The sequence below is a fragment of the Mercenaria mercenaria genome, chromosome 1 (assembly GCF_021730395.1).
Source record: "Mercenaria mercenaria strain notata chromosome 1, MADL_Memer_1, whole genome shotgun sequence".
In the NCBI taxonomy this organism is placed as follows: Eukaryota; Metazoa; Mollusca; class Bivalvia; order Venerida; family Veneridae; genus Mercenaria; species Mercenaria mercenaria.
Window position 1 is genome coordinate 90,059,911 of NC_069361.1, and position 26,484 is coordinate 90,086,394.

A 26,484-nucleotide genomic window follows, 5' to 3' on the forward strand; every position below is an offset into this window, starting at 1 on the left:
GCTTCTACATTGGTGATGTTAATGTCCTTGACAACTGCGAGATCAAAAGACTAAAGATCTATATTCCAGTTTGTTTAGTTCTGCTCATTGTTTTCTCGTTTAGGGCATACCTATTATTTTAACTGGGGACCATACGCCGCTTTTCATGGAATTAGACGCTAGTGTAGCATTGAAGGGTTCCATGTGCACCGCCGTATGAACACATCTGCGGATGTCTCTAAAGTGTTTTTTTACCTTTAGCGTGTGTGAATGTTGAGTTCTGCTCAACCCGGGGCTAGAGGGCGTGGACGGTAGCATGCATTTTAACTACCGTCAATGAACAGGCTCAATCAAACCGAGCCTGCAACATTTTCGTTTTTGTTGTGTTGAGCGACCTGTGGAGTTTCCACTTTTTCTATTTTAAGGAACAATATGGAATTGTGCAGCCTATTTGGCCCAAAAGTACAATTAATTTCCCATAGGGTTACATACAAATATATCAATGCAAGGCTTTGACACAATGTTCTGAAGACAAATGCAAATACCTTCTCTTTAGAAATCTATCCGAGAGAAACACAAAAATCACTTTTAAGTGACCTGTTGACCTGCTACTTTTCTCCTCACATCTGTCAGAATGAATAGTGTATTGCATTTTTACAAAGTGAAGCGGTTCAGCCTACTTTTTGTACAAATCCGCAGACAGTCATTTGCCAAAAAAAAACATGATTTTCCAGCAATGTTTTACCACTTTCTCTTCATTTACATCAGATCTATAAAATTTGACTACTTTCAGAAGCTCAGGGTATCTATTTACAATCAAATCCATCATGAAATGAGGGACCTCTTTTCTCTCGGATACATTTCCTTTAGTTGGGTAACGAAGGGCAGGTAACTGTACCTTATTACCTATTTAACTCAAAATCTTTGCCGAACCCAAATAATATTTCGTGGTGTTCATATCTAATATATCAGCAAACAACCGGTGAAGTTTGGACATTCTAACTCATGCATATGAAAAATGCCAGCAATATAGCTATGACAGGTGAAAACATTATTTTTGCTACAATTCTGAGAATGACAATTTCAGCATTGTAAAAACTAAAATTGCAATATCTTCTTTAAAAGTAGGAATAATTGAATGAAATAAAAAATGCTGTTCTTTCTGCATTCATGGTAATCTGAAAACACACATGATTTAATGCATATGTTAAATTCTGCCAGAAAGTATCTTTCTGAAAAAAAGAACCCACTTTTTTTTATCATTACAGTCAAATGTCAAAAGTCAGCAAATAATCAGAAAACCTGTATATTCAATATATTGTGTCATTTTAAAGAACACTTGTATGCCCATTAAGTGACAGGCAACTTTAGGGTTCATGTCAAACACTGTACAATATACAGCTCCTTAAAGAATGTCATTTCTCCCAATTGAATTCACAATTTTCTCGTTCACACCTCTTGTCACAGAGGCCTATTTCAATATACGGGGTCCTGTGTCCTGCCAAAAATGCCACACATGTCTTATTCTGTCTAATACACAGGTTTTCACTATAAATATGGTAATTTTTAGCCACACTATTCATAACACTATTTGCTTCATTACTGATCCAAACAACCATGAAAAAAAAAGGTGAAAAATCTCGCAAGAAAACACATTTCCAGAAGGGTTATACTCCCTGGAACAAAGACTTGAAACTGCCTGTGTCCTCTTCCGATGACAATGAACCTGAAATACAGCCTTCCACTTCACGGATGAACACTGACGAGTTCTCTCTGGTGACCAAGATGTCTGCAGACGGCTCAACACTAACCACCCCTGACTGTGAGGGATTCTCCAGAGCTCCACGGCTGCTACGACCGAAACCAAACACCGACACTGACCTGAAATCAGAGGGAAAGAATTCAAAACCATGTGAAGGCATGAGACTAGGAGACAATGAAAAGATGACACAGGCATTCAACACAGCTATTCAAAGCCATATGAACTCCTCGGAATGCCAACAGCCAGACTTCGAAGTTGCTCGAGAGAAGAAATGGGGTATGTGCTGGAAGGTTACACTAAAATGCTCGAACTGTAATTATGTTGCACCTGAGCAGAAAATGTACAAGGAAGTCATCTCTCCCAAGCCTGGACCTAACCCAGCAGCTCCAAATATAGGACTGGCCACTGGTCTACAGGACACTCCGATTGGTAATACAAGGGTCCGGTATCTGGCAGCATGTATGGACATACCACCACCATCAAGTCGCAGTATGCAAAAGTCTTCTAACAAAGTTGCCACAGCTGTGACAAACCTGAACAATAACGGCATGAGTGAGAAGGTGCAGATGCTCAAAGAAGTAAACAGGAAACGTGACAACGATGAGAACATAATAAATATAGCCATGGACGGACGGTACAACTCACCGATCATTGCCAGCCGCAGGAAGCCTGGACAGAATGCCTCTCAGGCTATCGGTTTAGCATGTGAGACTATGACCTCCCAACAGTTTATTATAGCTGCCTGTGTTCAAAATAAACTGTGCTGGACAGGTGCTTGGCTGAAAGGTAAAGGAATGAATGTGACTTGTCCTGGAGGGCATGTAGACTGCACAGCAAACTATGAGACACATGCCCCTCTGTCAGAGTATGAAAAGGGGAAATCTATCGGCACCCAGTTAGCACTACAAGGGACTTTGATCAAATGTGTTACAGCAGACGGGGATTCCAGATCAGCTGAGGGCGTGGATGCAGCACTTAAGGCACTAAACCCAATGTGGAAGGTAGAAAGACTGGCTGATCCAACACATGTCGGACAAGCTCAATTCCGTCAGTGCTACAGAGCAAATTTCAGTACAGAGATGTTTCCTGGCTCAACCCGCAGACAGAAGCAAGATTACTAAACAGCCTTAAGTGCAGACATTAAAGCCCGTTGTAGTCTGACTCTAAAAGCACTATGGAAGGAAAAGGCCGGGGACATCAATGCTATCAAGAAGGTCTTACCAAGTGTCCTGGATGCGACTGTGGCTTGTTATGATGGAGACTGCTCTAAGTGTGCCCGTCATTCCTACGTATGCTCTGGTTCCGACTCAAACTCCTGGTGGCTGAGGTCCAAGTTCCTGCATCACTACCAGATAACCAACCTGAATATGGACACTAATGACAGAGTTATACTACAAGAAATCATCAAAATGAAACTGAGTGTCTTTGCTATTGAAACAATGCGTCTGTTCACCAGTACACAGAAATGTGAGGCAGTGAACCGATCAATCAGTACGTCATTGCCGAAGAATGTTAACTATGGAAGGAATGTTGGTGGCCGGCTGGCATCCACTGTGCACAGACAGAATAATGGTATTGGGACTTCTGCTATACAGAAATGTGAGCACTCTGGGGTGAAACTCTCAAAAAAGACTAGGTCTTATCTGAAACAAATGGACAGTAGTGAAAAGTACATGAAGGTTTACTAACAAAAACCTGAAACAATCCGCAGAAAATTACTAAATCAAGGAAGAAATCTGAAAGAACATTTAGAGTATAAAAAGACACATACCACTACATCGGACTACAGCAAAGGTCAGCTAGATCCAAGGCCACCTACATCCAGGGGAGACAATGTTGACCACTCTTACTCTATGTGAGGTGATTGAGGCAAAGACTGTACCTGCAAAATGAACCAATAGTGATATATACCATTCAATAAATAAATAAATAAATAAATAAATAAATATTTAAAACTGCATACTGTGTTGACTTTTTCTCTATGAAATGAAAATTTTTTTTGATACCCTATAATGACAAGTCAAGATATATACATTCAATTAATCTGAAATCTGAAAATGTAAATATAATTCCCAAGTTGTCCAGTGAGAAAGTTATTCTATAAACTGTACTTTTTCTATTGTTCTTGTCAAATCCCGATCAAGGAAAAATTCACCGAGTAAGCTAAATTAGCTAACTTATCGGGCTAAAAATGCTGATCACGAGATGTGCCGACTCTGTCTTTACGTAAAACAATGAGGATTATAATATAGCTATAATATTGTACATTACTAAGAACATATAGGTCATCTGAGTACATAAAGGTCATGTGAGTGCACAGCACTTGTGTAAGAGAATCTGCAGCCAGTGTACATACAGCACCTTGAAAGGCCAGACTCTACAGGGATCAGTGTTGGTTTCATGACAATTTTAATTTCAAACATGGCTCGGACACATTCAAATAGTACGCATACCATTAAAGAATACAGTCCTTGTATGGCCTGTGCCCTACACAATGTCCAGTGTGTTTGCATCTCTGTCGCATACAGTTAATATGGTGGGGCTCAAGGGATAGATGGTCTCGGTAAATGCCAGAGGTTGGTGGCACAGGTGTGAGACGTCCCCCTCGGGTAAAACCAAGATCCTGTCGGACACCATGTAACTGAACCTATGTACAGTTACAGTAGACCATCTATCCCGGCCAGGTAATTTAAAATTGATAACTCCATATATATAATGGCCCTGTTTGGTGGCACCAGTCCATAGACGGCAACTGGAATCCTGGCTCGCCACAGAATTTTTTTGTAATTTTTCAGCATATTTTTGAAAAAAGCCCTCCATTTCAGGTCTGGATTTCAAAATGAGGTTGCTACACAACATCTTTCTATTTTTAGAACATTTCATAAGTGAAAGTAACTTTTTTTTTTTTTTAATTTTCCCCCTCGGCCGAGGGCATATATTCAACTTCAAACCTCATAAAACTGAAACATTTTAGCCAAAGTGATTAAATAATCAATTGTATATGTTTAGAATATATCTACAACCTGTCTATGAAGTTTCAGCTCATTCCAAGCAGAAATAAAGCTTGTACAGAATTTCCAACATGGACACCGGTTCATTTTCAGCATTCATATCAGGCCCAAAAGTACAATTAATTTCCCATAGGGTTACATACAAATATATCAATGCAAGGCTTTGACACAATGTTCTGAAGACAAATGCAAATACCTTCTCTTTAGAAATCTATCAGAGAGAATCACAAAAATCACTTTTAAGTAACCTGTTGACCTGCTACTTTTCTCCTCACATCTGTCAGAATGAATAGTGTATTGCATTTTTACAAACTGAAGCGGTTCAGCTTACTTTTTGTACAAATCCGCAGACAGTCATTTGCCAAAAAAACCATGCTTTTCCAGCAATGTTTTACCACTTTCTCTTCATTTACATCAGATCTATAAAATTTGACTACTTTCAGAAGCTCAGGATATCTATTTACAATCAAATCCATCATGAAATTAGGAACCTCTTTTCTCTCGGATACACTTCCTTTAGTTGGGTAACGAAGGGCAGGTAACTGTACCTTATTACCATTTGTGCTGCATGTACGGCAGTAAAGTCTGTGGAAACCAGAAATGCAGTTAAAACAAAAAAGCGAAAGTGACAATTTGAAATCATGCACTTCAGTGAAATTTAATGTTTAATAAATGAGACTCAAGACATTTTTCTGTGATACTGTTCAGCAGGATCTTTTGAGTGCTCAGTGTGAAGTGGTACAGTTTTATAGTGAAATTTAAATGTTGAAAAACTGAAGATGTTACGTTGTGAGACTTACGTTTTACAGAATCATTGTCAGATAAAGTTTAGACAGAAACATAGTGTGAAGTGGTAGAAGTGAAATTTAATGTTGAAAAATGAAGATGTTACGTTGTGAGACTTATGTTTTACAGAATCATTGTCAGATAAAGTTTAGACAGAAACACAGTGTGAAGTGGTAGAAGTGAAATTTAGAAGTTGAAAAATGAAGATGTTACGTTGTGAGCCTTATGTTTTACAGAATCATTGTCAGATGAAGTTTAGACAGAAACAGTGTGAAGCGGTGGAAATGAAATTTATGTTAAAACTGAAGATGTTGCTTTGTGAGCCTTTATTATGTTTTACAGAATCAGTGTGTAAGGTTCACTTTAATAGCGAAATTTAATGTTGAAAAACTGAAGATGTTACTTTGTGAGCCATTGATATGTTTTACAGAATCAGTGTGTTAGGATTACGACAGAAACATAGTTTGAAGTGGTGCACTTGAACAGTACTGTTGAAAAACTGAAGATGGTTTTACAGATTCTGAGTTTTCAATTTAGATTGAAAAAAACAAAGTGTGGTGTCATGTACTTTTAATAGTAAAATTTAGTATTGATTAGTATGTTCAATTTAGATTATTCAAGATATGTGAAGTCATATTCTTTAGTAAAAATACTTGTTCAAAGACTGTAAAGTAAGGTATTAATGCAGAATGTTCTTTTAAATATTTTGTAATAAGTGTATAGTCATGGACTCAATATTTTCTTTGTCAAACCATGTACTGTTGTTCCGTGTGAAATCTATTTGATTAAAAGAATCAAAGCTTTTATCTGTGAAATTATGGTGAAAAATCAATTGTGCAAAACGGGAGAACCCTCAAACTTTGCAGGCTTGGGACTGTCTAGGTGTTAGTAGGTGCGAGTACACATTAAATAGCACTACACTATGATACACTATACACCAGGCGTGTTTAGTCTCTATTCTATTTCTATACAATTAAAAAGCACCATGCATTCAAGTTACACATTAAACTAACAATATATTGAATGTGATATGGTGCCTGATAGTTCAGGATTGTTTATTTATGATCAAAATCTTTATTTTCTATGATTTACAAAAAAACAACAACACTTTTTGTTGTTTTATTTTTATTGATTTAGTCGACTGTTCAAAATTGTTGTTTTTATTTTTATTTGTCCACCAAAAGCATTAAATAGGTATGGTGAAAAAAAAAGAAATTTAAAACAGGTATTTTATCAAGAATTTTAAATGTTTACTTTCGTTTTCCATATTTGATACCCGTTTCCGCGACCGTGATTTTCGGCCATATCATTTTTTTGCAAAAGTTTCAAGTACAATCTAAATGAAAAAAAAAACAATAAAAAGTCTGCATTTAAGAAAAATATGATAACTGTTGCAAAAGCAGCTCTTATTTTGAAGCATTTTTCGAGAATAAAAGTACGCAAAGACACCAAACCCCACCCACTTTTAGGCAATGTGCAAAATAAGACAACTAAAATGAATTGCTTAAAAAAGCTGTAATGACTAATGTACTTGTTTTAGATAAAGTTTGTGGAAGTTGCATTTATAACAGTCATTATAGCTTGACTCATGAAAAGCTGATCTTGACTCTTAAAAATCTTATTTTGACCCTTGAAAATTTAAGCTGAAATGTCAATGACTCTTGAGTTTCAGAACCTACCGAACGCCCTGACGCGATTCTGATTTGTTGTCAGTTATATCAAAGATGGTTGCGCCCGTGTTGCTGGCTACATCAGCTTTGGGGCTTCGATTTAAAGTATTGTTTGCATTATAAAACGGCCAAAAACTTACTATCACAAATTAGTTGATAACATATTTCACCAGTATCATGATTTACCTCTACAATCGTCAGAGAACTTCACAAAATTATACTGATTTGAATAGATCTTCCTGCTTTCATTTTTTAGTTTTAAGTATTGGTTAAGACGCCTCATGTTTCCGTCAACTATTCTCATTGTGTTTTTGTTTTTTTCTTTAGCGTTAAACTCTTTTACAGATTCTAAATTGACATCGACAAAACGTTTAATGTCATCACATGTCTCAAGAGCGTGTGTGTCCATTTCTTCTTGCTCAGAAATTGCTTCAGTTTCATTTACATTACCTTCTACATGATGGACAGCAGTGAAAATTTCATCTTTATTTTTCTCAGACATTTTCATTGTGTTAGCAGCATATTCAGAAATTTGTGAATCAGTCATTAAAGTTACTAGATTGTTGCCATCACCAGCTTCTTCAAATGATTGATCAAAAATAGCAGGGTCAAATGAAAATTCTTCTTTAAACACTTTTGCATCAATTTCTTTTGCATTTTGGAGTTGAATTTCTAGCAGGTCATCCCATTGTAGATTGAAGTCACTGTCTGTCATTTTTACCAGTTTTTTTTTGTTTGTTTTTTTTTTTTTTTGTTTTTTTTTTTTGCTTAATAAGAAATTTTCTTGAAATAGTTGCTGTATTTTATGGTCTTGTTGTTGATTTGTAGTGTTTGCAGACGGTAGATGATTTGATTTTTTATATTGATATAAGCATATCTTTGTTACTTTTTTAAAGGAATTGGTGTTGGAAAACATATATGATTAAAGCTATAACAAAGAATTACATTTTCAGTAATTAAACTTTTCACTAAACTTGCAATAACTTATTTCATTAAATTGTTCCTATAATTCAATGATATAAGCAGCTTCAGTCAAAAAGTAGTCCGTCAGTGTGGGAGGAGCTAAATTCTGATATCAGGTCATTGACATATCAAAAAAAATATCAGGCAAGTGATATCAGGCACTTTGCATAGTAGTTGCATGATAAATTATAATTAAAGTCCATTTTAGAACAATCTGGGACTGCAATTATAAGTATTTGTACACTGTTACGTCCGTAAAAAGTAGCGCACTAACAAATTTTGGCTTGATTTTTTCTCAATGGGGTGAGCGCATGTCAAAAACAAAAACAAATATTTTTTTGTCTTTCTGAAAACAAGCCATAGTTGGGTTTGTTTTTTCTTTGTTTGTTTTAGGTTTAACGCCGTCTTTCAACAGCATTTCAGTTTGTAACGATGGGCAGTTAACCTTACCAGTGTTTCTGGCTTCTGTACCAGTACAACCCTGTTCTCCGCAAGTAACTGTCAACGTCCCCTCATGAATCGGAGATGGAGGACGAATGATTTAAGAATTAATGTTTTGTCAAATCGTTTCGGAAGACATATGCCTGTTCTATACTTCCTAATGATCTTTACATATATTTTATCATCCCTGCAAATGGCATTATTTTGTCTTGCCGTACCATGCACTGAATCAGACATTCTATAACAAGAAGTCCTTTAGCCGGACAAGCCGGCACTTGGAGTGAGAGGTGTCCGCTGGAGTCTGCAATATGTGGAATGCAAATCCGTATTGTGGAAGATCATAATTGGGGAGGTAATACGACACTAAACGATATCAGGTTTTACTGCAGTGTAGACGACTCCGCATATTTGGACAGAAGTGTGATATTTTAGGCCAAAATGTCAATTATGAACGGATTTGCGAAATAATTTAGATCATGATGTCAATAATGAACAGAAGTGTGATATATTAGATTAAGGCAGTAAAGGGCAAACGTGTGATATTTCAAGTTTAAGATTCATATCAACCCAGCTTATCTCAAAGGGAGTGTTACACCCTAAATTTCACTCATGTAACACGAACATAGATTGACTGATCTGATATGACAGTATAATGTATATGTTTGTATGACATAAGTAGTTAAATGCTTAATTATCATAAATGCAAATGTCATTATAAACTGACTTCAGTAATTCATTTAATATTATCATGTAAGTCGACACCACCATTATTTATATATATTCTACTGACTTCATAATTCACTGTTATTTTTTCATGCCGCTTTGTTTTGAAATAACCGTCGTTTGCTAGCACCGCCATTAAAACTGATGGAGCAATAGTATGACACATGTCCGTTTTTCCGTCCGTGTCTGAGTTAGAGCGCGCGCGATCTGCAATATAGTTCATACCATTTATATATTTACTGCAATACTTGGACTAAAATCGTGGTATTTAGAAAAAGAGGACGGTTACTACCAAATGAATGCCCCGCCGTTACATGACTGAAATACTGTTGAAAAACGGCGTTAAACCCAAAACAAACAAACAAAACCAAATAAATGTTGCTTCTACAATGTAATTCAAGCTACTATTGTTTAAAGTGCCATTACTCACAGGACGCACATTTCTGTGCCAAAACATCAAATAGCGGGGACATCTGTGTCCTATGGACACGTTTCTAGTTAATTCTCACATTTTGATTTGAATTTAATTATACGTTGTCATTCCTTTCATGTTTTACGAATGGATTTGAAACCATCACTGTTTCTATTACATGTTGTAGATATACTCGTTTGATTTTGAAACACATGCTCTTTTCATTTTTCCTTCAACATTTCCATAGTTTCATTTGAAATTAATTCTGCTGTTGTCTTCATGATTTGTTTTGAATGAATATATATATATGATTTTTTGTGTTCAGTATTGCAATTACTTTTGCCGTCTGGTTTGAACAGTTGTTAATAAATTGTTTGTTAGAAATAGTTTTGTATGGTTGTAAAACTAAACAAGATATGTTCAAAGATCATTTGGAAACTGAAAACACAACCAAGCAATACTATGCCAGATTCAGTTTGACTGAGTCTGTTCTGGAGAAATAATGAATCGCGCCACACCCTCGTGCCCTCTAGCACCGTCCTACGTATTCATTTGATAGATATTGGGATGTGAACAATCTGAACCAAAAGGTATGCTTTAAAACTGTTTGTAGCTTCTGAATTCATTTATTTCTAATCTATCTTAGTTGCATAACCAAAGAAGGCAAAAGGGAGGTAATATATTTTTTTCAAACTTGCATTCTAATGAATTTGAGATAAATATATTGTTATTAACGCAAAACTCTTACAAATATAATACAATGGCTTGTATATTCGTAACATTCCTCGGGCTTTATAAGATTGACACTTATGCTTAAATAACTCTGTCGTAGTTGAGCAAGCTAAATAGGAAAATCAATTTTCAAAATACTTCCAATGAAATTTTAACTTGTATAAAATGCTATGTGAACACAAGAAAGTGTATATGATCAGACGTTAAAGTTTCAAATACATTTGTTAGTTTACCAAATATATGATTAACCACCTTTAGGCGAAATTCCATTTTTGTAAAGTATAGTAATTCCGGTGTTTAAAATGAACCAGCGTTGTCGGAAAAAGTGTCTTGACTCGAATATTTTCAACATTTATGTGAAATTTTAGCTCTGTCCATATGAAGCAGGGTGTGTTTTCATTTCAGTATGCAAATAAGTGGTTCTGTCTATAGTAAACACACCAACATATTTCATACCCAAATGAAACCCTTGTGTGTGTGTGTGTGTGTGTGTGCGTGTGTGCTAGTGTGCGTGCGCGCGTGCGCGTGCGCGAGCGCTTGTGCGTGTGCGCGTGTGTTTGTGTGCGTGATACCCTTATATGAAGACGAATAGTAGCTTAACTGAGCATAGTTATAGGTAAACGTACAAAAGAAAATAATCGTAACTATAAAAATCAGCCAATAAGATAGATTCATTTAAAGACAAAGATTGAATCCTTATTAAAGTCAATCTCATTTATTGTGCGATTCTATCACGCATAACCAGTATATCGCCAATGAATCCAAACTCGTCCAGTGCGGATTTTGACAACAACGCGGTTAGGCATATTAAAGCTGTACCGACTACAAGCAAGCCTCAGCTGGGTTTTTTTGTTTTCATGTAAGTCTACAGCGCATCATACTTGCTACATCAATATGTTGAAGCAGGGCATACTACTACTACTTTGATTGCTGTGATAATTTCGGGACAAATATAGCAAAAGAAATTACCTTTTTTATCAGATTTACATATATATGTAAACAAAGTCCCTCAAATGTAGTCCTGCATTAGTGCATGTATAGACGTGTACATGATCAATTTATACACAAAGTAAACCATGCACGAATAAATAAACGAATAAAGGAAGACAATAGTGCGGTGCCTTGGAATATACAGCGGAAAAAACAGCCTTTGAGAATATAATCTGATTATTTGTAAATAACCCCTTACTATTTCACCCCACCAAGTTCCAAAGTTGGGTGTCAGTGTCAATAAAAGTAAATATGTTACGTACGCAATGATAAGAGAAAACTGAATTTGTAAAAACAGAAATGTGAGTGTCAGTTATTATTAAAACAAAACCTAACGAATCACACATATACATACTCAATGCGTTTGCTGAAGGAGGAGAAACAATAGAATCACTATGAAGTACGGAATACTGTTTTGTTCATAGTCTACCATTGCCCATCGCCTAATTATCAAAGTGCCATGGGCTGAGGCTTTCTAACTATGTTGTAAGTGTTGATTCTAGCAGACGAACGCGCACTGTAATAGGGCAATGGCCTCAAAATATTGACACACTTCAAGAAAAGCTCTTTGAAAATTAGGCAATGGTCAAATTATTAATGAACAAAATAGTATTCTATAACTAAGGACTACCTATCATGGAGTCTGCCGCCAGTTCCACCAGACGCAATAAAACGACAACTATATTTAAACTCCGCCTGTGTTTGTACAAACTTTAGAAGGTAAGCATAAAGTAGCCGACACAAAAAAGAAAGCATGACAAAATATTCTGTTATAGTAAGCTTTACAACAAGCAGAAAAAAAAATATAGAACAATACAATTAAAGCTGGAGTTATGATTTATTTTAAGCTGTTGTCCATAATAAAGTCAGACAAATGTAAAATATTCAGTCTTCACAACCGTTGTATCGCCATTGATCCCAAACTTCGTTGCAATCAAATTCGGGTTTTCCGCGCCAAGCGTTCACATAGTTATGTGTCCTGCACATCCAGTTCATGAAACTCTCACGATTTGTGGTGTCGGGCTCGTCGTTGAACACACTGTAAATAGTATAACAATCCGTATCATACTGTTTAAGCCCGTCTAGGCGTTTAATTGATTAAATGGAAATCAGTTAAATGTTTGAATAAAAATAGATTCAAAATAATGATGTAGCGTTCGGCAGAGTTTATTTTGAAGGTAATTTAGACCCAAATTTGACAAAAAGTTCATATCTGAAATCATGAATAGTTGCTTTATATGATTTATATAAATATAAAATAAACAAGTTCATGTTTACTAACAGCACTATGCATTGGGTTTAAAATGTGCACATCGTATACGTAACATCGTAAACTAAACACAATATTAATAGGTACAGACTCTGAAAAACTGGAATTATTTTTCAACAAAATACTGTTAAATATAGCTCTACTCACACAATTAATTTATATATAAAATAATTAAAATTAGATATATCTGATGAGGTTTTCTACATCTCAAGTATACATTGAGATAAACACGTTAGTGAACGATGGCCAATGGATAACTTTAAAGAAACGATTCATTTTTACTTTAACGGCCCACCACAACCTAGTGACCTACTTTTTCTCCCCGCATGAACTTAGTGGAAACCATTCTGATAAAACTGGCAAAACACACTATACTAGAAGATGACAGGTGGACAATAGACGGATCCAAAACTGTCAATCATTAATGTTTACATAAAACTGACTGTCCAATCGGGACTGTCAAATACGATTGTCCTAGTTTACATAATAGACCACGTGCGTTTTGTTTGTGAAACCGCCTGTGAGCACTTGACCTTGCTATGAATAGAATAACAATAGAGAGAGGAGATAGATGAAATTTATCGACAAAAACTGGATTTGTCCATTAAGGCTCTCCCTAAATTAATGTGTTTTCACAACTTCATCTGCAAACTTATTCAATCAATCTATTTTCAGTATAGTTTTAACAAGAGGGCCATGATGGCCCTTACCCGCTCATCTGAGTACATTTGCCATAAACAACCAAAGATGATGAATAACCCACATTAAAACCAAATGACCCTGGGGCGAGGCTTTTAATGGACCCTGGACCATGATTTGGTGAAGGCCATTAGACAATGCCTAGTATAAAATATCTAAGCTCTGTGTCAACCTCTCTATAAGTTTGTGAGTCCGAGGCTCAAGCATTGCCGAGTTATAAGGGCTATTTGCTCTATGTAAAAAAAACAAAAACAAAAAAACAAGTGACCCCCGGGGCAGGGCATTTTTTCACATCAGGGGCATAATTTGAACAAATTGTTAGAGAACCACTAGTCAATGCTACATACCAAATATCAATTGCTAGGTCGTGGAGCCTCTTTTCACCCCACGGGCATAATTTGAGCAATCTTCATAGAGGACCATTAGATTATGTCACATGCCATATATCGAGGCTCTACACTTTGCGGTTTTGGACAAGAAGATTTTTTAAGTTTTTTCCTTTCTGTAACCATGGCAACCAGAGTTGTGTAGAATTCAATTCTTGGAACAATTTTGAAAGAAAGCTACTCAAGGATTATTCCTGTAAATTTGGTGTAAATCTGCCCAGTGGTTTTGAAGAAGAAGAATTTTTAAAGAAATCGTTGACGGACGCACGACGGAGGACCGACATCGAGCGGTCACAAAATCTCATCATGAGCCTTTGGCCCAGGTAATCTAAAACGTAGCTAGTTAAAAATCTAGTCTTTAAAAACAAAGTTTTGTCTAAACTCGACTTATTACAAAAATGTACTTGAAATATTGTGCATATTGCTACATTCGTTCAGTAAAATGTTTAGACATTTAACATAATAATATCTTGGCCTAATATGTGTCACCGTCAATACTTGTAATTGCAAATCATGTATAATAACCAGCATAGGAATACAAAATAATACAGTTATTCTATGGCGCGTCTAAAAAGTACAATTATGAGTTTATTGTAGATTAAATTAGGCATATGTTATTCTATAACGTTTGATAATCGACAGAAAACTTCAGTTTTGCTACAAAAGATAATTTTCTATATAAGAAGCAATATTAACGAAATTACAACTAACCTTGCTATAAAGTAATAATTCGGAGATGGGTAAAATTCTGCCATGTAGTACATTAATCTTTTCATGTCTTCTTGTTGCCTTGGAGACGGGCTATCAGGGTATGTGAAGGCGTACGTATGCATATAATTCCATGTGGCACGACCGAAGTCACTTCTAGCGGGATCACAGCCCTCTCCTGAGTTCTGATAGCACTCGTTTGTCCATACATCAAGCACTGTACTACAGTCAAACTCGGGTTTGCCCATCTGCTGATTTACGTTGTTATGTATCATACACATCCAGTGAGAAAAACTCTCCCTGTTAGTCGTATCCGCTTGGTTGTCCATCATGCTAATTGGAAATTAAATAATTAATGCATTTGCTAAAAAAGACATATCGTGTACTGTTTCTATGTCAGGGAGGCTTCTTAACACGTTAGAACTACGTGCAATACCTTCTACCGGAGAAATAATCACTTCACAGGAGAAACAATTTAACATTTCAGAAGAGTAAACGCAAAACAAGCAAGGCAAGTCGGATGCTTTCTTGTAGTACTGAGTGAACAATATAAACCAGTCCTCCTGAAAGGCTTGTTTTTAAATTGAATCAAAAGCAAGAATTTATCAGATCAAAAGCATTAGAACATTGCGATATATAAATGAAGAGTTAATTATATTGAATGGCGCACTTTAAACAGAAAAAATGTACTTATCGCATCTGCTTAAAAATCAAAATTCAACTTACCTTCTCCTGTAATAATAATTTGGGTGTGGATAAAATTCTGCGAATATCCGCATCATGTCCATCATGTTAGCCTGTTGTTGAGGACTCGGATTGTCTGGAAAATTCGCAGCAAGTGTGTGCAGAAAATGCCAGATGTCGCGTCCAAACTCTGACTCCCTTCTGCCACATCCATTGAAATATTCCTTGGAAACATAGGGGAAAAACAAATATAAACAAATAGGAAAAGGCATTTCCATTTTATTTATGTCACTATGGTAAATTCCGGATAAGCAGTTTCTTTTGAAGATAGAAGGGAATTAATTCAATTCTATAATGAAAGACTATTGTAGATTGTTGCAATGAATCTACTTTGACAATCAAACTTTTTACAATAGTTCAATACGGGCCTACTGGTACTGAATCTGAGTCATTTGCCAATCAACGGCGTGGGTTCGAAACCTCCCCTTGGAGTGTAGAATTCATCATGTGAGGAAGCAGCTTGCTGACGGTAGGGCGATGATTCTGTCCGGGTACTTGTCCATGTCTTGTAATACTCGGAGGAGCACCTACAGGTTTCCTTCACCATCAAAAGCTGCAAACGGCGCCATATGGCCTACATTGTGTCTGTTGTTTACGTAAGGGTGGTTTATTATTTCATTCAAATATTTTTCAGTAAATTTACAACATCGACTTTCAACAATGGAAACCTGTACCTATTTTTATCATTCGAAATTAAGACTGCAGACAACGTCTAAAATATCTTTTGGAAGTACAGAACGCAAGGCTCATAGCACAATATACTATTCTTGGGAGATAATAAAATATCTCATACCCCTCCCATCCAAAAAAAGCTCACGCCCACTGTCATCTAGTGTCAGCTAGCCTAAATTCGAAAGAGATGTTCATTTATAAGCTAATACTTCTTTGATACGTTCCATAGAAATTATGCCTGTTTCTCGTCGATTCGTTTTAGTAAAATTCATGCTCATGTAGCATGTTCTTCCATCAGAAACTTGTGTTATTTACATTTTAAAATGCCTTGTAAAATATTAGTCATGAAACCACTGAAAAATGAGTAAATACCTTTTAATATTTTGGATCAAAATTTGCTTATTTCTAAAGGAAATTACACAGTGGATAATATTGTGAGCCCAAATTTCAAATTAAAAGCACTCTGAGCATATTTTGACTGTTGTAACGTGTGAACAAGAATTCAATCTTGATAGCAATTTGCTTTACGGAAATAGACTGTGCAAACATTAGCACTTATTGACCTACCAAACAAAGGGCTCGAATCGATGAGAAAGATTTAAAATGATGTGGAGTTTCAGTCTCGTGCAAAAAGTACATATAAAAGATAATAACATTGTTATTCTTAATGTCCATTGTTAAATGCAAATATTTTTATGACAACAAACAAAATATATTTAATTGAACAGGTTTACAAAAATATGCACATCCCTAAAAGATTTAAGGGGCTCGAATCAATGAGAAAGCAGCATATAGCAAAGTGCAGAAAAAATGAAATTAGTCAAGCTTAAGGTTCTACCTTGAAATGTTAATGAATAGCTCTCAAAAGCATTATGTAGTTACTTACATTGTACGGATAGTTGTTTCGGTACTGCTGACTATAGAAATCTCCCTTCTCATTTCCATTCCAGTATCCCATGCCTTCATTCAAATCTCCAGGAAATGCAAGTCCAAGACTTACAAAAGTAACACATGACAGTACTGAATGTTATATATAATACAAGTTTAGGGTATTTTGTCAAAGCACAAGACAATCAATTACTCGAATTATTACATTGTTTTCTTCCTTCCGAGTAAATCAAATATGGAAATTTTGTTGTTGTTTTTTCCGCAAAACATTCTGACAGTAAATATGTTTTCGCTATTTAGTCGTTCATTTTGCACAATTCATCCCGACACATTCAACATGCCGTCGTCATATCGCCTTATTTCTTTTAGGTCTAAGAATGGATATATTTTTGTAAAAAATAATCTTATGCCATAGAAGTAAGAACTTCTGCTGTTTTAGCTTGGAGGATCGCTACGCCGCTATTAAAATCTTATGTCATTTAAAACGGCTAGTCATTTTAAAAAGATATTTAAATGGCAAAATATGAAAATCCTAAGCATTCCAAAACTTTTTTAATTTTTAAAATCCATAAATGAGCGAAAAAGTTATTAAAAATTAAAAATTCAGATCCCATACACAAACGGTGTAAAAACATTTGTTTTACCCACCACCAGATAAACAGGTATTTATGCGTGACGTAATGGCGATCTCTCCTATACCGGAAATCTGTAAGTAAGAATATATTTTGTACTTACATGCAGTGAATTTCATCATATTGTATCTTGCCGGCGGATGAAACAAACTAGACGTAACATAAGCCTGTTTATATACCCTTATTATAAGGCTTCTAAAATGTCAAATTTTGCATTAACACTTTCTTGTTGAAAACAAGCTTACGAATTGTGCCTATGTACTTTTACCGTCATAACTTTAACGTTATTGATATTTATATCACAGAAAAGGGAAGTACTTTTAACTCAGTTAATGCATTAAATGTATAATAAAACGCAACAGAAAGACTTATATAAAATGTCCACGGATAATTATCTTGAGAATAAAAATACTTTTTAAATGCCATCATCTTGCAGGAAGAATTCGTGTATAGTTTTGCATAAAAATTACTTTTGTCACTGGATCCGCCCATGTATTGACGTATTAACAAGGCGATTCATGTGATATTAATACATGTTATTACATGAGTACCTAAAGATAGTAATAATTTTGTGCTGAAAATGTTCCTGATATCGTATTGCCTCATGCATTATCACATTATCATAATTTATTCCTGAACAGATGGAGGTCTGGCATCTATTCTTGTTTGTTCCATAAGAAGAATTTGTAACAGAGTTACCAACGTCACCCGCCTAAGGACATTTTCACAAAACATAATACATGCTGATACAGCTTACTAACATAATGCATGTAAGTCACAACTATATAGCATATCATTCATGAAGACATTATGAAGTATGACAATGTCTGGAAATCTTCAATAAGTGAATGCTTTCAAAATTGTTTTTCTAAGTCCACAAAAAAATCCTATACCTTAAAATACACGTAAAATTTGAAAGTAACATCTATGTTGTACCGCAGAAAAGTGTCTTGATTTTCCCCTGCAGTCAATTATAGAAAAGTTACAATATAAGTTACTTACAGTCCACACAAAAATCCTTACCAGGTAGCGATAGGTCAAAATACACCTAAAAAATTAATGTTACATGGATGTTGTACTACAGGAAAGTACGGCTAGTAATAAAAAAGTTACAATATAAGCTTAAAGGATGGCAGAGTTATTGACCGGACATGAAATAGATTCTGTTAACAACTGACCTCTAAGTGTGACCTTGGAGCTAGGGGCCTTGGTCTTGCGCATGACACGTCGTCTCATTATGGTGAACATTTATGCAAAGTTATTTCAAAATCCCTTCATGGATGGCAAAGTTATGGACCGGACACGAAGTGTGACGGACGGACGGACGCACGGAAGGAAGGAAGGACGCAGCCTATTTCTGTGTCCCGCTTTTTTCTTCGAAAAAGGTGGGGGACAATAACCTCTTTTTGTAGCATAAAAGAACGTCTTTCCCTTCTTAATCATAAAGTCTGCTAAGAAGTTCGCACGTGACCTTTCTTGTTGTATTTTCAGGTAGTGCTGGCTGCAAGAAGACCTGTCACTGAGTCTCAGTATATGATATCTACAGCGCCTACCACGTACTATATCAGTTATTGTCACCACTTTTTACACAAATCTACTTCGGCTGGATTTGCAAGTTACACATATTAAGTAATGCCTTCTTTGATCTCTTTGATACCTTTCGTGCCTTTTTTGTAAAAACAAACGTCACCTTTGATGTTTTGCATACCAACAGGAAATAAAACGTGTTCAATATAAAATGAAATGGAAACATAATTATAACGTTGCTGCTCAAGTGAGTTACGGTTTTCAATATAGTATCAGTGGTGGGGTCGACATGAATTGTTTGGACTTTTAGAGAACGCAGCCACCCATACAACATTCCACATAGAAATAAAGGTACATGTACATGTATACACGAGCACACCGATTAAGTCCATGTATACTTAAACCCAAATGAATGCAAAGGCATCACAAAGAAATGCAAATTTATGTGTATATCTTATTATTCATACAAACATATGAGAAACTTATCTGTAAATGTCAATCACGTTTTTTTTTTCGTTAGATATTCTATAAGCATTTGCATTCAAAAGAAATGCTAACAAATTTTGCCTTTATCAGAATGTGCTGCATAAACGGCTGCTATTTCTGTAACAGAATAACTTAACTGAAACATTAAAAGAATACTTAATATTTACAGAAAAGTGCATTGATATTTTTCTTGTACTCATTCCTACCCTCCAAACACAAGACGTTGCACAGACATTGTAATGACGTTGAACCATCACGTTGGATGACCATCGGATTTAGGTTTTAAATGAACGTTTTTTTTTTTTTCATTTTATACTTTTCTGTAAAATACTGGAATATAACAGTGAAATAAAATCGATATTTTCACTGTTTCAAATATCATTTTTATTTTTCACTGGTTCGGGAACTACACTTTAATATGAAAGAATATGAGTTACATATAATCGGGAATTCTTTGCAATATAATATTATTTCAATAATGTACATAAATAGTAAAAATATACCTTCATGAACATAAAGATATACGCTCCACCGTAGTAAAAAATATTGTGAAAGAAATCTGGAAACTTCTTAGAACTATTTGACATTTTTTCAACATAGATGCGTTGCGCGGGTAAAATTGGTATGATTTGAATAAAACCATTGGAATTCATAACATTTAAAGAAAATGTGTTTGATTTACATGTAAGATCGAAATATATATGTCACACGTTAAACCATAATTTACATTTTCAAGCGTTGCTACTCGTGAAAATATTGCATGTGGTACTCATTCGGTGAAATGTATGAAACAAACAACTATTATTATTAGTATTATACCAGACTTATATAGCGCCCTTTTCATTATAAGCACGTTCTTCAAAGGCGCTTTACATATACTGCAGCAACACAGGGCGCGAAATCATCCTCTACTAGTACAGACACAGAGCGATCTGACCAGAGGGACAGACTGAGATAAAGCCCACAGAACAGACAGAGAGAACTTTTCAGATACAGACGTGTCCGGCTAACTTAGCCTAGCTCTTTTCGAATAGACAGTCTGGTTCTTTAACGTGTCCGGTGTATAGCACCGATACACGCGAAGCCGTCTTTCCTGGGAAGAACCAGTACAGGCCTCTAGTTAGGTGGGAGCATCTCAGAAATTTCTAGTACCTTGACCGGGATTCGAACCCCAGACCTCTGGATTGGCAGTCAAGCGTGTTAACACTAGACCACCGGCCCACCTTATATAGACGTGATAATCCGACTTTGGTACAACGTTGTAAAACCAACCAATATCCAAGACTAATTCCAGTCCAACCAGAAGTCAACCATGATTCAAAAAGTTAACGGCTACATTCAAACCATAGTCTAACGGGTAAAAATATTGAATTTCTGTGACTTACATATTTAAATTTTACTTGGTCCTGCATAAAATCAAAATATGTACTTCCCCATACCCTTTTTCCTGCCCAGGCAACATAAATCAAATATAATAAAGGTTTATTTATTTTGTCGTGATTCTTCATCAACACTGCAAAAACTTGCACCTGAAATGTATAAAATTCCAGATTTTCATCACTTTTGCCATTTCCCCTAAAATGAATTTTTTAAAAAAAGGCCCGCCTGCTTAGCTCAATAGGGAGAGCGCAGATCTACAGATCGCGGGGCCACGAGTTCGATCAACGGGCGGGCCGTATGTTCTCCATGACGATTTGATAAAAGACATAGTATCTAAAATCATTCGTCCTCCACCTCTGATTCATGTGGGGAAGATGGCAGTTACTTGCGGAGAACAGGTTTATGCTGGTACAGAATCCAGGAACACTGGTTAGGTTAACTGCCCACCGTTAACTGAAATACTGCTGAAAAACGGCGTTAAACCTAAAACAAACAAACAAACATAGAAAAATGTTCGTTTTAAGTATTTACCTGGCTCAGGGTAAAACTACATGTATCACACTGATTCAAGAAACCCACCGTGCAAACGATTTTGAATGAAAAACTGGGGGAAAAGATAAGGAACCACTGCAAAAAATGTGAAGGAATCGATTAAATAATGACGTTCGCTTAATATCGGTAGATTTTCAAAATATCAAAAAGTCTTTTGCACCGAACAGTCCTGGTGAGTGAAAATGGAAAGCAGAAAAATATGATTTTTATGAAGTAGTCAAAGAGAAATTGTGGCAGGAATGACTAAATCTGTATTTTTAGATGATAATCTATGGTTCTTTTGGTGAAAAGTAAATGCAGTAATTTCCATCTCTTTGAATGAAATGCTTACAGTAATTGCTGGAATTCATTTACTGCTATTTTACTTGGTTTACAGCACAGAGTAATATGTATAATTAATAAAGCGTTTAAATTTTACACTGACCACTTTATTTGTATGTGGGTTATTCATGAACAATAGTAATCTTAGCCTCTCTCTTGTATGTTAATTCCTCTGTTTTATAGTATATGCATCTGTTTAATTCGTACTATATTGATACTTAATTGTTACTGAATATTTCATCATGGAATTCTCGTGCATTTGGCTATCGCAGGGTATATATAGAGAGCGACATTTTCCTACTCCAGTGCTGGTTCACAGACACTAAAAAGGCAGGGTTTACCTCTTGTCAGAATTCAGTCACTTCCTTTGTAAATTTTAAGGTAACACTTTAGTCTAGTTTTATGAGTTTGGCTAGGGTTCTATATATGACATATATGACTGCCCATGATGTCCAGTGACGTCTTGGTCATGGCTGTAGTTTGAGAGCTTTAGATCAACATCGAGTGCCTTGGTAGCTCAAGGATGGTTCCGATGTTTTCATTTAATTTAAATAGCCTAGTATAAACGACGAGCCTTTTGTTTTTTAAAAAAATGTATAGGTTTTTTTTTATCATTTATTGATCTTTTGATGTTTTTTTAGAAACGGAGACGTAGACGCCTGCCATAAAATTGCAAAGAACAAGACAAAAACTCGGAAAAAGACTGTCTTAAAGTTTTTGGGGCTTTATCTGAATTTTTCTGTTCATTTTTCCGTTCTTTTTGTGAGTGGATTTGGAAAAACATTGCACTGAACAATATCATTAAGCTAAAGGAATTGGCATGTATCATTATTAGACAGTAAAATTTCACCGAGATCGGCTCATCCACGAATTACCTACATAAATCCTGTTTCATGAATTCAATGAAATTAATCAAACAGTGACACAATTCTAATCATTTTAGAATGGTTTATGCTCCAGCCTATTTACAGAAGTTTTATCATTGCGTTTACTAGATTGCAAACGACAAAAAAACAACATTTATTTCGACATACTATCAAAACTATTATTTTTTGTCCAGATATTTTCTCGTTCTTTCATTATTTTCAAGTCAACTTTGTATGATGGCTGATCTCTGCCATTTCGTTTTGGCGTATTGATGTGTTTGAAGATCGTCAACACGCTAAAACGACAAACCAACACGCCAATACAACATAAATGGTATTTGTCGTTTTGGCGTGTTAGTGCGTTTAAAGGGCGCCAACATGCCAAGAGAATGGAGAGTATATGGCCTATTCCAAGATTGAAATTACTTTCCTGCTAAGCCACATTTAAAGACATTGACGGATGAAAAAAAAACAGGTGCAACTTCTTTCGAAATAAAATGTAACGATACACAAGTTTTTTCTTTTAAATCTACTGCTTCTCTTTGATTCACAAAGTTATAACATTCATTACTAAATCACGTCAACATAATACTGGAACTAGTTTACATACGAAGCTTATCCAAAGATGAAAAGGGACATAAGTTTGCAAAACTGTAAGTAGGAGTTGTAAAACCTGCTGTGAGAGATCATATGATGCTACAGTCATATGTGGACTTTTTTAAGCATTTGGTCAAGTACTTTCTGAGAAACCTGGTTATATGCAAAATTTTCCTAAAGTTCTTTGTAAAAATTGGCATTCGACAAAATATAAGCTAGTGTTTTCTTTTTGCCATGTGTAGTCCTCTTGTAAAGTAAGACCTGCGTTGAGTCTGAAATTCGATGTTGCAGTATTTGAAAAACCTGCTTACGTGCAAAACTTTCATCAAAAAGTCTTAGTTTCATAAGGGCATAGATTTTTCAATCTAGGGTAATGTATCTTGTTCTTTGAGGTCACCGTGTCATGCCAGAGACATTTGGTAAGTTTAAAGTCATTCAGTATAGCTGCTTACATAACAAAACTTTTCGACGCGGTTGCCGATACCTCTACTATTAGACATTTACGGATTAAGTCCACGTGGACTGTGGACACCTAAGGCGGTAGATTTTTCAAGGAGACCGTCTCAACATAGTTTAGTTATATTATGCGCGATATGAAAAAGAGTTTATAAAGGCAATAGGGTTTGAGTTATTATATCATCACTATGCGGTAGGTGATATAAAATTTGGATGTGCCTGTTTTTAGCTCGACTTTTCGAAGAAAAAGTAGAACTATTGCATTCGCTCCGGCGTCGGCGTCGGCGTCTCCGTTGGTTAAAGTTTTTGATAAAGTCAAATATCTCTGTTACTGTCAAAGCTATTGACTTGAAACTTAAAATACTTATTTACTATCAAAGCCTACACAAGGAAGAACAATCCCCATAACTCTGATTGAATTTTTACAGAATTATGCCCCTTTCTAATTTAGCATTTTTGGTTATAGTTTTTGATAAAGTCAAATATCTCTGTTACTATCAAAGCTATTGACTTGAAACTTATAATATTTATTTAATATCGAAGTCTACACCAGGAAAAATAATCCCCATAACTCTGATTGAATTGTGATAGAATTATGCCCCTTTTAACTTAGAATTTATGGTTAAAGTTTTTGATAAAGTCAAATATCTCTGTTACTATCAAAGCTATTGACTTGAAACTTAAAATAGTTATTTACTATCGAAGTCCACACCAGGAAAAACAATCTGCGTTACTCTGATATGAATTTTGATAGAAGACGCCCCTTTTTAACTTAGAATTTTTGCTTAAAATTTTTGATAAAGTCAAATATCTCTGTTACTATCAAAGCTATTGACTTGAAACTTAAAATACTTATTTACTATAAACGTCTACACCACGAGAAATAATCCCTATAACTCTGATTTGAATTTTGACAGAATTATGCCCCTTTTTAACTTAGAATTTTTGGATACTATCAAAGCTATTGACTTTAAACTTAAAATAGTTATTTACTATCGAAGTCTACACCAGGAAAAACAATCCTCATAACTGTGATTTGAATTTTGACAGAGTTATATCCCTTTTTAACTTAGAAATTTTGGTAAAAGTTTTTGATATTCTTTTTTTTATTTAACGTCGCACCGACACATGATAGGTCATATGGCGACTTTAATGGTGACGGAAGACCCCAGGTGCCCCTCCGTGCATTATTTCATCACGAGTGGGCACCTGGGTAGAACCACCGACCTTCCGTAAGCCAGCTGGATGGCTTCCTCACATGAAGAATTCAATGCCCCGAGTGAGGCTCGAACCCACATCGATGAGGGGCAAGTGATTTGAAGTCAGCAACATTAACCACTCGGCCACGGAGGCCCCCAAAGGTTTTGATAAAGTCAAATATCAGAGGATGGGAGCAAAATTTAAAGAACTTTACTATTGAAGTCTAAGGAAAATGACAACAAAGGGAAGAAATTCCCCGAAAAACTCTTAGTCCACTAGATTATTAACAGGTACAGATGTGTCAAAATACACCTTAACTTTGCAGGTACCATCCATGTTGTACCAAAGAAAAGTGGTCTCGGTTTTTACCTACGGCTAATAATAAAAAAGTTACAAAATAACCTGTTTCTAGTAACATAAAAGGGAAGTAATTCAATAAAAAATATTGTAAGACTAGTGAACAAAAAAAAAAAGAATCTACCAAATAAAAACAAGAGCACTGCAATGCAAAGCAACATAAACACAAAACAAAGTCATGTGACCTTTAACCTCCAAGTGTGACCTTTACCTTGAAGCGAGCTATGTGCTCTGCACGTCGTCTCAGTGTGGTGAACATTTGTGTCAAGTTTTTTTAAATCCTTCAAGCAGTTTAAGAGTTACACAGCGCACTCGAAACAAAGTTATTTGATCTTTGACCCCTAAGACGGACACACAGACAGACAGACGGTCAGACGAACACCAAAATACGTTCCTTCGGGCGTATAATAACAACAAAGGAATGGAGACTCAAGATATTACGTTTTCTACAGTTTTCACAATGTTTTACCTGCTGACCTACATTTTGATCCCAGCTAACCCAGTTAAGATTTATTTTCATTTTGGACGACGACGACGACGATGGAATACGGATACATTGCGAACAGATAAGCTCATCTTTTCAACTTTGTCGCAGATGCGCAACTTATAATATTGAAGAACCTTTCGGGAAAGTGTTATGACGCTAGATCAAATACTTTTTGCGATATGTATAATAAAACACCTCTCTGGCGAACAGACAGACGGACAGACAAATCCAAATCTTATCCTGTGCGGTAACATAATAAGCCAGACCTTACCATCATTATTGGAATGTTTTCCTACCACATATAAATTAAAATTATCATGTTGAGACGGTCCCCTTGAAAAATCGATCGTCTTAGGTGTTCACAGTCCACGTAGACTTAATTCGTAAATGTCTACTTAAAAAAATCAAACAGTGAAGCAAAACAAATAAAAGGCGTTATCAAGGGATTGTCATTGTAACTGTCTTCATTATTGCATAATCTGTTATAACATTCCTTCATTATGTCGCAAACACTGAAATATTAATGTGTAATGTTTGGTGAAAAAGGAATTTAATAATTTTTGAATATTTGACGTTTAATACTGATTTGATCTTTAGAAGCATTAAAGTCGACCACACACTTCCGTAAACCTCTTTGTACTTTCAGTCTGGTAAAGAACTGATACAAGAAATTTACCTGTATTTATCATTATGCCTAAACACCGCCTCGATAGCTTAGTGGTAGAGCGTCCGTTTCGAGTGCGAGAGGTCGTGGGTTCGATCCCTGGCCACGTCATACCAAATAAAA

General features: G+C 35.7%; 1 protein-coding gene and 1 long non-coding RNA gene across 2 annotated transcripts; both read right to left on the minus strand.

Annotated features, from left to right (window-relative positions):
• Positions 1 to 434: 434 nt before the first annotated feature.
• LOC128546415 (uncharacterized) lies at positions 435 to 3,623 on the minus strand. Its single transcript, XR_008365964.1, has 3 exons — positions 3,513 to 3,623; positions 2,963 to 3,102; positions 435 to 1,860 (listed from the first exon to the last, which is right to left on the minus strand). It is a non-coding gene; the product is annotated as an uncharacterized LOC128546415 (long non-coding RNA).
• Positions 3,624 to 12,160: 8,537 nt separating this feature from the next.
• Positions 12,161 to 17,623, minus strand: LOC128546385 (uncharacterized). Its single transcript, XM_053516858.1, has 5 exons — positions 17,572 to 17,623; positions 16,835 to 16,968; positions 15,259 to 15,440; positions 14,536 to 14,865; positions 12,161 to 12,508 (listed from the first exon to the last, which is right to left on the minus strand). The coding sequence occupies exons 1-5, from the start codon at positions 17,588 to 17,590 to the stop codon at positions 12,355 to 12,357; spliced, it is 819 nt and encodes a 272-aa protein (XP_053372833.1). The 5' UTR covers positions 17,591 to 17,623; the 3' UTR covers positions 12,161 to 12,354.
• Positions 17,624 to 26,484: the final 8,861 nt, after the last annotated feature.